Raw genomic sequence first — 15,326 nt, 5'->3', positions numbered from 1 at the left:
CTGATGCTGTATTATATGAGGGCACCAGAGCAAACCAATCATATTACACAGATAATTTATTGGTTGGTTGAAGCTGACATAGTTCTGGCAGACATCTCCTCTCTCTTCCCTGAGCAAACACTTCAGAGACATTCCTATCTGTTTAACACCGCTGGATGAAATTCTGCAAATATTCCACACAATTCTCTTAACGTTCTAGAATGTCTGTCAAAAACTCCTGGCACTTTAAGTCCAATGTTCACATATTAATTTCTTTTTGAGAGAATATCTGACACAGTTTGGATCGAAATACCTTGAAGTTTCACTTCCTAAATAGTACATTTGCGACTAGAATTTGGAAAGTAATTTAAATGTAATTGAAAAGGGGAACTGGGGATGCGTGCTCAGAGGTGTGTGTTTGACCGTCCGTGTGTTTGTTTTAGGGAAGGTGATAATGTGCGCTAGATTTGAGAGGAATCTCTTTGCTCAAATGGTGGTATGGATAGGGTGTCCAGTCTATACATCAGAAACCCATGTGTCATGTTGAGAATCAGGGAAATACTGTTCATGCTCTTCAGCACAGCAGGATGCTAACTAGTTAAGTTTTCTCATTGTATTCTCTTTTTCATTTGTTTTCATATTTTAACCCTACATCAAACCTGCCCTTGGGTAAATGTAACATTTTTTATTATAGTAAAACTATGTTTTTGAATAATCACCATTTGTATTAGTTTTACTACAAATTTAATGGATAAACTGTGTGTTAATTATAGTGAGACAACATTACATTTGTGGCTAGTTTAAAATAGTTAATATTATCAACATATATCAGTTTTGTAAAAGTGCATTATTCGTTTTAAACTACACTTGTGGCAAAAAGGAAAGGGGATTTTATATGTCTGTTCCGAAAAGCTCTTTTATTAGCTCTGAACTTCAATCATGTTCCAGAAGGCCTGCCATTGTTGTCCATGCCCTTTACGCAACGACTTGCTACTGTATTGTGTGGATCAGACAGTTGTATTTTAGAGGGTGGTCGGGTGTCTTGCTCTGGGGTGGGAGGGGTCGACATGCGAAGATCAATCTTGGACACATTCTCTGGTATAAACCAAAGCACAGTCCCGCCAGCGCAGCTGTCAGCGCGCAATATAGGTGCATCACCGTGGACCACCGATCTGTCTGCGCGCTCGACGGACCGCTGCCGAGATGTTGTACTGTTCTGTTTGACTTTCTCTGAATTCGTTTCTCTGTTTTTTTTTCACGTAAAACGGAGCACGTCAGTTTCGTTGCTTGCGATCCGAGGCGAGCAAGCGGGATATCATGAGTTGTTTGGATGTTATGTACCCGGCTTATGGTCATTACGCACCGTACGCGCCCAAAGCTTCTGCGTTCATCAGCGCTTTACCGGTAAGCAGTTTATCCAATGCCCTGTATTGGGATTGGAAATTACATAATGTTGTCATTAAAAAAAGTGTATTTTCATTCTTAAGCATGTTTTTGCATAAGTGAACTGCATTAGGAAACTGATCCACCTTTTACTGGGTACGTTAGAAATGTGCAAAATAAATAGTGTGCTTTGCCTACTAGTAGCCTATGATTGGCTATAATATATGACTGCCATACTTGCACTGTCAGACACACACAACACGGACACACACACACACACACACACACACACGCACGCACACACACACGCACGCACGCACGCACGCACGCACACACACGCACACACACGCACACACACGCACACACACACACACACACACACACGCACCGACAAACACACACACACACACACACACACACACACACACACACACACACACAAAATAACATTAAAGTGTTGCAATAGCTTTAAACAACTTCTTATTCTTAGGCACCCATTGGTCTGCGAAGTCCCACATCTCGCTGTAGGGACCTGATGGACAGTGTGGGAGCCCTGTGCTGCCCAGAGGCTTTGACGGTTTCTGCCAGGAGCTCTAGCTCAGCAGGTCCGTCCCCATCACCATACCCCTCGGCCGGACAGGTAGAGGAGGTTACAAAGGACAAAGAGGTCAGAGAGGCAGAATACCTGAGCTCACGCTGTGTCCTCTTCACCTACTACCAAGGGGACATTGGCAGCGTGGTGGATGAACATTTCTCGAGAGCTCTAAGCACTTACATGGAGGCAGAAGGCAAGAAGAGGCACAGCGATTCCAGTACAGGTGAGACCTCACAAGAGATGGTTGTGGCGACAACATTGGTCTGGTCTGTCTTACAATGAAAGGTTAAGCCACAAGCAGACTGTAACAAAATTGCTGACCTATGTTTTAGGTTCAATCAAGCTGGCTACAAGTCAACTGTATTGAGTTGATTTAAAGTATAAGTTATTTTGATGAGTTGAAGAAATGTAAAGGGACTGACAAAAAAAAAAACAGTAAGTTGAAATGACTGAAAAGACAAATCATAAATTAGGTTTCTTTAATATTTCAGTTTTTTTTTTCTTTTTGAGATAAATCAGTTTAAATAGAGAACAATTGGAGACTTTCTGACATATTCTTTTCAGAAAATGACACCTGTAACTCTAAAAAACATGAGGTTTAAAGAAGATTTAGAAGCTGAATTCACATTTGCAAACATAAGCGTCAAATCAAAAGTCACATATTTTTCATCAAATTCTTTCAAGACTGAAAAATCTGAGCTATGCTATCAACACTAATTGTATAGCTCTATGTCCTTATTTAGTGTCAGCAATTGCTTCATTTTCGTGTCTATTTTTGTTTCTCTGGAGTTGCAGAAGAAACATCTGTGTGACAAAGATGATTAAACATTACTGAGATTTTTAAAAAGACACCTGAGCCATAAAAGACTAACCTCAAAGCAATAAAAGGTTCTCTAGTAACATGTTTATCATTGCAGTTAGTAGTCACATTGTACAGGGTTAGATTAATTATTTCACTCTCTTTCATTGCAAATGAAACAGAGAGTGCAAACATCATTTACATGTATGCATCTGACATAAAACATATTCAAAGTGACTTTCAGTCTTCTCAACATAAACATTTTATCAGTACGCGTGCAGTCGAGTTACGCAATTGAATATCATCAAGCACAAGTGTCTGCCATGCAAAACGGTGCTTGCGCAGACTCCTTGTACATGTGTGAAACGTTATTCTTAACAAGCGCTCAATTCAGACCCCCCTCCTGGTGACATCTTCATCTAACCCCTCAGATGCTGCCTGCCTCCCAACAGATACTATGTTTATACGCGGTGGTAAGTGCTGTGGCTCGAGCTCGTATTGCGTTCGGTCAGCTCACAATACTGAGCGTCAGATTTATGAGCAGCTCGCCCGCCCCTCCTCTGATCACAACTACATCACCGGTGTCTGTTTTCAGAAGAATTCTAAATATAAAAGTAACGGCTAAAAACATTCACCTCCCCCCTGACATTCTACAAGGGGTTACGGGGGCCGGGAGGGTTAGAGAAAACAACAGGTGGGGGCACGAGCGGAGATGATGGTCTGCAGGTCTACGGAGGTGGTGGAGGAGATAAACTGGGTGGACATGACATTAGGAAAAGTGCTTCTCTCTGGGTTTTAACGTCTTCCTTATATAGGCCTTTGGGACAGTCAGGAGGACACTTAACTGTATCTAATCTTATTTCCTTTTTACACAAACATATGATGTCCTAGTTTACATTAATTCACCAAAATTAAAGGGATAGATCATATAAAAATCAAAATCCTGCCATCCTTTACCAAAAAGTTACAAACCTGTATAATGTATATTAAGAAGAATGTTTGTAATCAAATCAGTTATGGGGCACTATGACTAATAGAAAAAATAGTCAGTTGTGCCCAAGAATTGTGTAGATTCACACACTCTTTAAAATATGCTATTTTGTGTTTAAAAGAACAACAAAACAACTTGTGGGTGAGTTTACTGTGACAGAATTTTTATGTGATCTATTCCTTTAAGTTGTTCTTTGATTTCTGTGAACAAGTGTCTGTGAAAATCTTTGTTTCTGTAATATATTAATTCTCTTGCTCTCTCTCTCTCTCTCTCTCTCTCTCTCTCTCTCTCTCCTCTTCTCTCTCTCCTCTCCCTCCTCTCTCTCTCCCCTCTTCCCTCTCCTCTCCCTCTCCCTCTCCCTCTCCCTCTCCCTCTCCCTCTCCCTCTCCCTCTCCCTCTCCCTCTCCCTCTCCCTCTCCCTCTCCCTCTCCCTCTCCCTCTCCCTCTCTCTCTCTCTCTCTCTCTCTCTCTCTCTCTCTCTCTCTCTCTACCTTTTGCCTCTCTCATGTGGCTGTGTGTATTTCTGTGATGTGTGGTAAGCTCTTTAGAAGCAAATACAACACCATATGATTTAATCTGAAAGACATCTGAGGGCGTGGAAATCATGTGACAAGTCTGACCTGAGAGTCCATGGTGCAAACGCCATATGTGGACAAGTGCGACACAGAGAAACGTTGTCTCAGTTGAACCTTTAATAAAAGTTTTTCAAAGACAAAATGTTAGTCAATAATAAACAAATTAGGTGACGTTGAGAAATGCATGAAAAGTCTACATATATAAGGATATACGTTTACTTTAATACATAAAAAAGACCCAATGAAACCTTTCAATGTGCGCTGTCGTCATTCTTTTGTTTAGGTTATTGTTTTAACTGGAAGTTTGGTTGGAATAAAATTCAGAGACTACTTTTAAAATAGCCCTAGAATGTAACTGTAACATTATAAATGTTACCAATATTTCCTCATTTGTGTTAAGAAAAGACATTAAACATATAAACCTGTGTTCCTGCATTCTCTCTATTGTGTCGTTTATCACAGTTTATTCCCATTTTCTCCACCAGAAGCTTCATCCTCGAGCACCCGACGCTGTTTCCCTCCATCGTTCTGGGACAGTAACTACCCCTCGCCCACTAGCCGACCCCACTGTGATCCCACAGGCACCCTCACCTATGCCATGGACCCGTATGCCCAGGCCTTGCACCCTGGTCTGCCTCACTCACATGCTCACCCACACCCGTCAGAGTCCTGGAGCTACTCTCAGAGCCAGCCCTATGGTCCCCCACGGTCCCTCCACGAACTGTACTCCCCTCCCGGGCTGGATCACCACTATGGCCCCCTACTGATGCCAGCTGTGCGGCCGCCTCATCTTCCTGGGCATTATGATGTGGGAAAGCTTGAGCCAACCCCCACGTGGCCAGGTCTGCTTCAGCCCGGGGAAGTGGCTCAGAGCTTGGCCCTCAACATGGAGCCAGGTAAGATTGCAACGCAACTTTGATGTATGTACTGCACCAAACAAGTAAAAATGTCTGTCATCTTTTAAAAAATAACTTTAAAGAACAATAATGATACTATGAACTAGAACTAGAAAGAGTCCACATCTTAGCTATAACTGAAAACGAGGAACATTGTGGGAATTGCCAATAATGATAAAACATTGAGCCAATCAAAATCCATTCAGAATTGAATGGGCTTGAGCATTTAAATTGTAAAAGCATGTGAGCTTAGAATAGACATTCAGTAAACAATGTTTTTGTACATTGCCACCTTATAAAGTTATCATAATAGTCATCTTTTATTATCGTTTTTTTATTTGAATTGGTCTTAAGGTTGAATGTATACGTAGTTTTATCCATAAAATGAAAAGGGAAAGGTAAACAGGGACTGTCAAGCTCCAATAAATAACCAAAAGTACCTTAAAAGTAGTCCATTACATATATGTAATCACATTCATAATATATATTCTCATGGATGGATTTCAGATGTGTCACATGTTCTTGTGACTTGATTCAGGTTCAACAACTTAAATTCCTGTCACCAGTATAGATGCATACATTCTATACGCGAAAAACAAAATTCTCTTCCTTTTACAAAGTAAGTGAAAAGTTACCAGCAATCAATCAAAAAGCAGAAAATCAAGTTTTCACAATGTTCCAGAAAGTCATACTAACCTAAGGGTTATTCCAAAACCGAAACATCCACACAACTTGTACATAAACCCCTCGGGTTAATGGCAGGAAATGGATTGTTTGGCTTCATTTGTTGGTGCTTATTATACAAAGAGCTCGCAGCCACCATGGAGATTGTGTGTGTGCATGTGTTTCTTAGCCATTGTGTTCATGTCAGCTTTGCACCACAGGTCTCCAGCACCACAAGAAAGGGAAGGAGCTCTACTGGTTTTAATGAGAAGCCCTTCATCGACCATCCAATTAAAGCCTACAGTCTGGCCCATTGTAGCTGAACTGTTGTTTCGTTTGGCCCCCACGCACACCGGCGCACACTCTGAACGCGCTCCAGGACTGTTTGTGTGCACCATGGAGATATGAACATGGGGAGAGGACACCGGGGGGTTGCAGGGTTCTAGATGGCACGGTTTCGGTCTTTTTTTATCTGTTTCCGTCTGTGTTTTTGATGTTTTGTAAATTTATTTATTGGGGTGTAAAAATCCAATTCAGTTCTCCGCTTGGACATTGAGGCGTAGAAAATATTGCATAGTGCAGTATACAGAATGATTCATGGACTAGAGAAAGATGGTGCTTTGTTTTGAACAAAATCAGATGCTTGTTTATAATATATATTCTGTTTATATTATCTTATATCTTATGAGTCCTTATTGATGAAATTAATAAGGATGACTACAATGTGTTTGTATTTTTCCTTTGGATTTATCGTCTTCTGTTTATGTACAGTATTTTTATTTATATCATGGTATTTATGTGTTTCAATTTAAATACACTTACGGCCAGTGCTATTAGTTTTTAGTTTTCTTTGCAAATGTGGCGCTGTGTGAAAACATCCAAAATGAATCTGAGAGAAGTCAAAGAATTAATGAACCGCATCAGATTAAAAGACTGAAATAATAATAAGCCACTGAATGGAACTGACAGTGTTCCGTTGATCTTGTTGTATATTTTTGAATGCCTGCTAACAATGAATACACTAGCTCCATTAGCTCCAAAATGTCAGAAAGTGTTTGTTTTACGTTATTAAACATGAATTTAAATATGTCTTCTGAGTTAGAAGCGTTTTCTGCTGATGTGTTATTATGAATTCATGTGTGTTTGCTTGGGATTGATGCAGTAATGTTTATTAGTAGTGTTTATGCTCCACTGGAAGGGAAGATGTTTCAGGCTTATCGCTGATGTTGTAGGGGACAAACTCACACATGTTCGGTCATGAAATTTTAAACGGGTGCATGAATAGTTGGTTCATCGCCTGACAAACCTATAAAACATTACAGGCTACTGGTACAACATTTCTGTTGACATGGTCTATTTATATTCAAATTTTAACCAAAAACAAAAACAAATATTATGTATGCTTTCTTGTTGCTCAGTGGTAAGAGCTTGGCACAAGCAATGCCAAGGTCGTGGGTTCGAGCCCAGGGCATTTCAGATACTTAGAAACAAATTTATAGTATAATGCAATGTAAGTCCAAAACGTCTGCATCAATGTAAATGTAATGTATTATCAACCTTCAGCTGTCACAAAATGTATTGAAAATACACTTGAAAATACATAATTCAAATATAAACGGTTGCAATTTATGAATGCTTTGAAATACAGTCCTAAAGTCTTGTAAGAAAGAATGCACTTGGCAGATGAGGAATTATGAGAAAGTTATTTTAAACCGATTACATTTTCTACATAATTCATATGGTAAAAAAGGTGTATTCTAGAGGCTTGAACCTTTCCAGCCACAGAAAAATTCTGAGACTGTTCCAAAATTATTTTTCAGTTTTTTTTTATTTACTAGGAGTGTGTTTAGGTAAAACTATAATTTTTGTATCAGTCTGTGAATTATTAACAATATTTCTCCCGAATTTCAAATCAAAAGTTTATATTTGCATTAATTTGCAGAAAATGAAAAAATAAGTTAAAAAGGTAAAAATAAGAGAAAATATATTCTGTGTTTTTACAGACCTCAAATAGGCTACTACAAAGATATGCATATATTTAGGAAAAGTTATGTGATAACCTTGATTTTTATTACAGTTTTCATGTGTCTCTTGTTGACATCTTGTTGGCTTTTTGTTTTTCTTCTGCGAGACAAACGACCTCTGGTGGTGACATTGTATTGTTTCTGCAGGGTTAGTGGAAAGTGCCCTTTGAATGGCTGGAGAATGACTATATGATTTGATGTATAATTTTATTAAAAGAAGTATATGAATTATAAAAATCGATGCACATACATTAAATAGCGCAAGCACCTATTCACTTCTGTTATATGGACACCAAACGAATTCAAGTGAATGAGTGCCAGTTAACAACATTCTTCAAAATATCTTCTTTTGTGTTCTGTGGATGAAAGAAAATCAAACAGGTTTAAAATGACACGAGGGTGAGTAAATTATGACAGAATTTTCATTTTTGTGTGAACTTTAATTGTATTGTATCGATTGCATGTCTATTATATATAAACATAACAAAAAAGAAGTTAAAATAAAATGCAATTCTCAAACATAAGACACAGTAAATGAACATTTGGTGAAACCAAAATCTCTGTAATATCCCATTGACTCACTTAACACTCCCTATCTCACTTAATAAAAAACAAAACCTTGTTGGTCTCCCCACATGGTCACATGTTAATTCAGGGCAGGACGGTTATATTGCTGTCATGTGCTAGATGATGCTAAAATGTTTTTTGTAAAACGATTTTTGTGGGCATGTACTGTATGTTTTGTGCTTATGTGTGTGTGTGGAATTTTGCTGGTCTGCCCTTTTGTCTATCTGTCCATAACTTTAAAGAATACTGTCAGTCACTTGACAGAAGTGATAAAGCTTGAGCGCCCTAGACATGTGACGATCCATAAAAAGAAACAAATAAGATGGGGTTTTCTATCACATGATTTTCAATGTGTTCTATGTCTTCCTTACACAGCGTAAGATGCAACAAGATGACATTTCATTTCTGTTTGTCACTAAAACAGTTTGTCTGGCATTTCTGCTGTTTCAGGTCACTTGAACTTTAACTACCACCATGACTGTGCACTAACAGCGAAGAATGCCTTGAGCCTACAATTCAAATAAGTTAGGCCAATGATAAAAAGAACATCTGGCGATGAAAAGAAAGAGTGAGACAAGACAAAGAGAGGATATGTAAATGGGGCACAACCTTCAGATCATTGATGTAAAGAGGATGTATGGGTTTTGGAAAAAGTTTTCAAAGAAATCGAGACAAGCTGTGTGTTTGAAAGCACTCATCTCCCACTCACACCGGTTTAAAATGAATGCTAAATTAATCATGTTTACAGGCAGTGAATAAAAAAACTGAAATCAGCAGGAAGTAGTATAATCCTTATGAATAATCTGAGGTTACAGCTCATGATGTACATGAGAATGTGTAAAAGGCAAAGAACACAGAGTTCATTTGAATGAAGGAATTTAGTTTCACTTGTTACTAGATCAGAAGTCACAATGTGTGAACACTGTTCCTTTTAAACATTACATGTCACACTTATGGAGAACTTCACATAAACATAGTGTTTAAACAGGCATGCAATATTTCCAGTATGCAGTTTAATCACATGATCATTTGTTTTCTTAAGCACATACAGAATCACATGGTAGTACAGCAGCCACCCACGCACACTGTACATGCCAACACACAAAACAACACATGTACAGAACCATTAAAAAAAAGATTTTTAGCCATCGTTCCAAAACTCTGGATGTCCAACTTTGCAGTTTTTCAGAAAATGGAAAAACACTGTACTTTTTTAAATGTTGTCAAAGTTGACAAGCACTTTTTAGTGGTTAGATTTCTTTTCAAAACCCAGTGATAAACGTAAAAGGCGAGTAATGATTTATGGCAAAAAATAAAACAACACCAAAATAGGAGATACAAGGTTAGCAGCGATATACAGAATCTTTTTTTATGACTCAGTCAACCAGAATACATTATAAACAAACAAATACAAACTTAGAACATGTATAAACTTATTCTAAAGTAACAATGGGATGCTACCACCTTTTACACTATAACCAAATACACTACACAGAACAATAAAAAAACGTTACACATTTACAGTAAATTTACAGTAAACTTCCTTCCAACACAGCACTTTCCTCATACGGCTGAATCTGCTTCACAGAACATTTTTACGTAATTTCCCCTTTCTCTCAAATCTGCAATCAACGTCACTCCTTTGTTTATGGTTTTGTGACAGGCACCTGATCTCAGGACGCTATAGAGTCCTATATAAACGCAAACTTTCTTTTGTCACATACGCACTCAGGTGACTTCACAGTAACACTTCAAGGGAACCTGCATACCCACACAAGTAAGTCACAGTCTTGAGAGCATTTAATGTTGAGGTTTATAGTTATTTTACATTTTGGTCTAATATCTGTAAATGTTGTGTGAAGATATCCGTGGGTGTCTTTAAAAAAAAACAACGGTATCTTTATCTAACCTCACCCTCACTTTATCTGTTTGTTTCCGTACAGGATGAGGTTGTTAGTTGTTATCGCTGCTGTTTTGGTTACAGCCAGTGCTGCTAGTCTTTCTTTGGAGGACATGGAGTTTCGTGCATGGAAATTGAAATTTGGTAAGAAAGCAGAAATGTGTCCCTTTCATGAAATGGTTGAGGAGAAGCAACTTGGCTTCTCCTTGGTGACTGAATGAGACCATTGACAGACAGGCTGTACAGGCTGTAGCTATTCATGCATTTGTGCAGAAAAGGTGAAGAGCTCTGCGGAATCTCGTGCAGTTGTTCATTGCGCTCTTTGCTACCTCTACAAGTTTCTATTTCAACAATATGTAACAAGAAATTACTAAAGTACCACTTACAGAGCTCCTTTTCCAGGGTTACGGTTAAACATGCAGTTGAGCAGGTTTTCTAAGCAATGTGAAATTCACAAGTTCGCCCTCGCAGATAAACAGCTCCTTGCAAGGATAGATTGGTAAAGCATGTGCATGAAGGTTATGCGTATTTGGCGTGTTGTGCAGGGAGTGGGTCTTCCCTGGTCAGGGCAAGTGCGCCCGGGCTCGGAACCGGCTCGGAACCAGCTCGAGCCCAGAACATCATAATATGTTTAGACAGAAGAATAACTACAGTTCTGATGCGCGTCAAAAAGTTGTCAATTTACTTTTAATAAATAAATATGACAAAGATGGCAAAGACTGCACAATTCCAAGCAAATCTGAATTTTGATTTAATCTTAACTGGCGCTGTCCACAGAAATCAAATGAAGAAGGAATTTTTATTTGATTGTGACAAATCTTATATCGTTGGAAAGGTCCAAGTCTCTAGAAAACATATTTCATTCCAGTTTTATAGAATAATGTATGTTTTTAGAGTAATTGTTCCTATTTTTAAAGAGCATGCTTAACATTCTTTATGTCCTTTCAATTGTCAAAGTCTCGTATGGGACTCCCATGCTTGCCTCCATATTTCTGATTCTGGGAATTCTGATCTAATCATGACAAACTATATATCGTTGGAAAGGTCTGAGATTCTAGAATAACTATTTCATAATTGTTTTATAAAATAAACTATGTAGCAAGTGTAATTGATTCAGAAATGACAAGAGTGTATCAAAAATACTGAACGCTTACATTTACTTCAATTCTTTGCATCTGAATTGTTATCTTATCATGACAAACATTGTATCATTGGAAAGGTCTAAGACTCTAGAAAACACGTTTGATCAGTATTTTATAGAATAATTTATGTAGGAAGAGTAATAGATTAATATATGATAATTGATTCATAAATCAATTCATAAAGTGTGCATCAAAAATTATAATTTCATACATAAAGTTTTTAATAAACATAACAAAATAACAGTTTTTTGTGATTTCTTTTTTCATCAATGATCTGATAATTCTCTTCTTTCAAGCGAGACTGTATTCCGAATAATTCATGAGTTACAGCCATAGTGCCAACATTGCGTATTCATGTGCAGGCTCAAAAAGGGTGCACCAGTTGAGGGGTTAATAGAAATCAGGTTAAATTGCCAGATGTTCTTAATATAATCACAATTAAATGAGTGTCTGTCAATGGAATATGTTTACATACTTAAGATGTTACAGATCTTACATTTTTATTTACTTTAATAGTTTTGTTATTTGTTTTTCTTAGGCTTTCTTTTGTAACCTTGAAAATATCCTTGTGTTAGAATACTTGGCAGTTAAATGTATTTATTTAATTAATTTATTTTCTAATATTAAAATGTTTAACAAAAAAAAAACTAGCTGAAAATATCAATCTCAATGAATGTGTGTGTGCATCAGGTAAGAGCTATCTTTCTATGGAGGAGGAATCCCAGCGTAAATTTACCTGGTTGTCCAATCGCAAACTGGTTTTAGTCCACAACATGCTGGCAGACCAGGGCATCAAATCCTACAGACTTGGCATGACTTACTTTGCTGATATGGTAAGACATTACAAAACATAGGCCTACAAAACATGTTGCGAATAATAATTGAAAAACAATATTCTGGGTTTTCCTGTTTTAAACAACACTGTAAAGCTCGTAAAAAAAGGTAAATTCCATAAAAAAAAGTTTCCTGTAAAATTACATGCAGATTTTCTCCGTTTTTCTTGTAAACCGTATTTAAAAATTATACTGTATAAAAGAATCCAGAATAATAACAGAAATTTTCCAGCATCTGGGTTGATGTTTTTGTTTCCCAATTATTCTTGTAAATTTGAAAAATATGTAAAAGAATCTGTTAATGAAACAGTAAAAGCTAGTACAATAACAGTTTATTGGACATTATACAACAAAAATCTGAAATTCTGTTTAATAATATTTTTTTATAATAGGATTTAGCATGATTTGTGCAGAACGTCTTTTTCCTCTTACTCTTTGTCTCTATTAGGACAATGAGGAGTACAGACGGGTTATTTTCCATGGATGTCTGAGCTCTTTCAACAGGACTAAGGCCCGTGATGGTGCTACATTCTTCAGGTTGGCAGGAGGCGCTATGCTGCCTGATTCTGTGGACTGGAGGGATAAGGGCTATGTGACTGATATTAAAGACCAGAAGCAGTGTGGATCATGCTGGGCTTTCAGCGCTGTACGACAACACACAAATATATTACACATTTTACTGGCTGTAAAGACTTCAGATCCGATCTCAGCAAGCAATAAAATGCAAACTGATTTATATTAAGTTTTTTCAGGTCACAATTTGTATGTTCCTCTGGGTTCAGCTTTTCCTCTGTTTAACTTTCTTGCCACCCCTTTCTTTTCTCTCATTTCTTAGACTGGTTCCCTGGAGGGTCAGACATTCAGGAAGACAGGAAAACTGGTTTCCTTGAGTGAGCAGCAGCTGGTGGACTGTTCTGGTAGTTTTGGAAACTTTGGTTGTGGTGGGGGACTAATGGATCAGGCATTCCAATATATTGAAGCCAATAAAGGTCTGGATACAGAGGAATCCTACCAATATGAAGCCCAGGTAAATCATATTATATGGTACTTTTAAAAATAAGTGTAAACCTACGCTTGCTCCCAAACTACTGCTATCCCATAAAAAGCAACCCTTTTACCCATTAATTTTAAAAGTTTATTTCTGAAAACGTAGAAACTCAAAACAATCGATTTTCATGTTTGCACTGTAATTTTTATATTTCTTGGAATTTTCATGAAAATTCACAAGTTGGGTGCAAAATAAGAAGATGAAATGTGATTTTACTGCTGGAAATTAGTTTTTTAACAGTGAATGTGACAGGGTTGCAAACATGCTAATATAATAAAATAAACTGAATATAATATTTATTTTAAGATGGATAATTCACATTTAAATATTTGTTTGTAATATAAACATTTTCCCAGATTAATAATACACACCCTTATTGGGTATGTTGATATATTCTGTCAATATTACATTTTAGCAGATTCTGTGATTCTGAAGCATTACCCGATGTTTTTATCAAATATTTCAATGAATTATTTTCACCCCACAGGACGGCCAGTGCCGCTTCAATCCAAATACAGTCGGTGCCACATGCACAGGATATGTAGATATCACCCAAGGGGATGAAAGTGCACTACAAGAGGCTGTTGCCACGATCGGCCCTATATCTGTTGCCATAGATGCTGGACACAGTAGCTTTCAGTTATATGAATCAGGTGGGAATAACCTTCACTATGCAAAATGAAGCTGTTCTGAATGTCCCAATGAACTGGCTAATAACTTTAACTATACTTGTAAACTATTGAACTGATTTAGTGTTTAATGTTTCTAGGTGTCTACGATGAATCCGACTGCAGCAGCTCTGAATTGGATCATGGTGTCCTCGCTGTTGGTTATGGAACTCAGAATGGAGAGACCTATTGGCTGGTCAAGAACAGGTAAAAACAACAAAAAAGTCATGATTCTGATAATGATTATCAAAAGGTTTAATTTAATGCTAATCTACTACCATTTTTTCTTATTACGAAGCACATGAAAAAATTGTGAGATTAACATATTCCACAAATAAATGGTCAACAGCCAAATGTTAAATCAAATATAAATAAACAATACAATTATATAGAAAAATAAATATAGAAAATGCATGTTTATTGTAACACAATATCATTTTGCACACAGAGAACACAGGTAAACAATAACACTGCTGTGATTTTAGCTGGGGTCTGGGATGGGGTCAGAAGGGCTACATCATGATGTCCAGGAACAAGAATAACCAATGTGGCATTGCTACGGCAGCCAGCTACCCTCTGGTCTAAAGGGTGAGTTCACCACAAATATTATATGGTATAAGTGTACATAACAGATTAACTGATGTATGTTTATTATGCTTGCAGCCGGAAGGAAGGACACTGTGTGCCTAAAGCATATTGGAGGAAAAGCTATGAATGATTTTTTAATAATACCTCATAATTGCCCTTGTAATTTATTTTGTTAATGTAGTTAAACAAAAGCTGACTTTAGTAGTGATTTTTATAATAATAAAACATTTGAAAATTTAAATTGTGTGGTGCGTGTTTGTTATAAGTATGGTTGAGCATGAAAAAATGTATATAGGTCTGTTTAGAAATGTTGACAAATGTTGAGATACAAAGAAAGAGATTTTCTTGTTTTGTTTATTTTATATTGTAAGTTGAATTGTGGTCGTCCCCGTGGCGCAAGTAGCACGGAAATTCACAAGCAGTTTGATTGAAAAGCGATCTGACCAATAAAAAAGCCGATATAATGTGCCATTTTTTCCGACAAACAAACCAGTGGAGCTTTGGAGATTAATAGGAAAAAAGGCTTTATAATTATTGTAATAGTAGAGATATATATATACCCGGCTTAAATGGACGTTCACACTATAACGATAAACAATAACTAAGTTATAATTTAAAAACCATTCTAAATGAAGGAGAGTACCGGAGTTCACATTACAACTATAGCCTACTATA

At 37.3% G+C, this 15,326-nt stretch overlaps 2 protein-coding genes across 2 annotated transcripts; both read left to right on the top strand.

The window, feature by feature from the left end:
* The first annotated feature begins 1,028 nt into the window (after positions 1-1,028).
* Positions 1,029-7,488, top strand: vgll2b (vestigial-like family member 2b). Its single transcript, XM_079458576.1, has 4 exons — positions 1,029-1,383; positions 1,853-2,180; positions 4,808-5,218; positions 6,103-7,488. The coding sequence occupies exons 1-4, from the start codon at positions 1,297-1,299 to the stop codon at positions 6,144-6,146; spliced, it is 870 nt and encodes a 289-aa protein (XP_079314702.1). The 5' UTR covers positions 1,029-1,296; the 3' UTR covers positions 6,147-7,488.
* A 2,625-nt stretch (positions 7,489-10,113) lies between these two features.
* Positions 10,114-15,119, top strand: ctsl.1 (cathepsin L.1). The gene is made up of 9 exons (XM_079457927.1): positions 10,114-10,249; positions 10,416-10,516; positions 12,205-12,347; positions 12,796-12,993; positions 13,183-13,374; positions 13,883-14,048; positions 14,165-14,270; positions 14,549-14,651; positions 14,727-15,119. Exons 2-8 carry the CDS (start codon positions 10,417-10,419, stop codon positions 14,646-14,648), a joined length of 1,005 nt encoding a protein of 334 aa, XP_079314053.1. The 5' UTR covers positions 10,114-10,249; position 10,416; the 3' UTR covers positions 14,649-14,651; positions 14,727-15,119.
* The last annotated feature ends 207 nt before the right edge of the window (positions 15,120-15,326 follow it).

Source organism: Barbatula barbatula (genome assembly GCF_947034865.1).
Source record: "Barbatula barbatula genome assembly, chromosome: 6".
Taxonomy (NCBI): domain Eukaryota; kingdom Metazoa; phylum Chordata; class Actinopteri; order Cypriniformes; family Nemacheilidae; genus Barbatula; species Barbatula barbatula.
The sequence above is the reverse complement of the archived record's forward strand: the minus strand, read 5'-3'. Positions and strand labels throughout refer to the sequence as shown.

What these genes read in the sequence shown, in the direction of transcription:
- vgll2b (XM_079458576.1), top strand. Translation starts at nt 1,297, where the DNA reads ATGAGTTGTTTGGATGTTATGTACCCGGCTTATGGTCATTACGCACCG. An exon ending in CGTTCATCAGCGCTTTACCG is followed by an intron (nt 1,384 to 1,852) that starts GTAAGCAGTTTA and finishes TCTTATTCTTAG; the next exon opens with GCACCCATTGGTCTGCGAAG. An exon ending in GGCCCTCAACATGGAGCCAG is followed by an intron (nt 5,219 to 6,102) that starts GTAAGATTGCAA and finishes TTTGCACCACAG; the next exon opens with GTCTCCAGCACCACAAGAAA.
- ctsl.1 (XM_079457927.1), top strand. Translation starts at nt 10,417, where the DNA reads ATGAGGTTGTTAGTTGTTATCGCTGCTGTTTTGGTTACAGCCAGTGCT. An exon ending in TGACTTACTTTGCTGATATG is followed by an intron (nt 12,348 to 12,795) that starts GTAAGACATTAC and finishes TGTCTCTATTAG; the next exon opens with GACAATGAGGAGTACAGACG. An exon ending in CCTACCAATATGAAGCCCAG is followed by an intron (nt 13,375 to 13,882) that starts GTAAATCATATT and finishes TTCACCCCACAG; the next exon opens with GACGGCCAGTGCCGCTTCAA.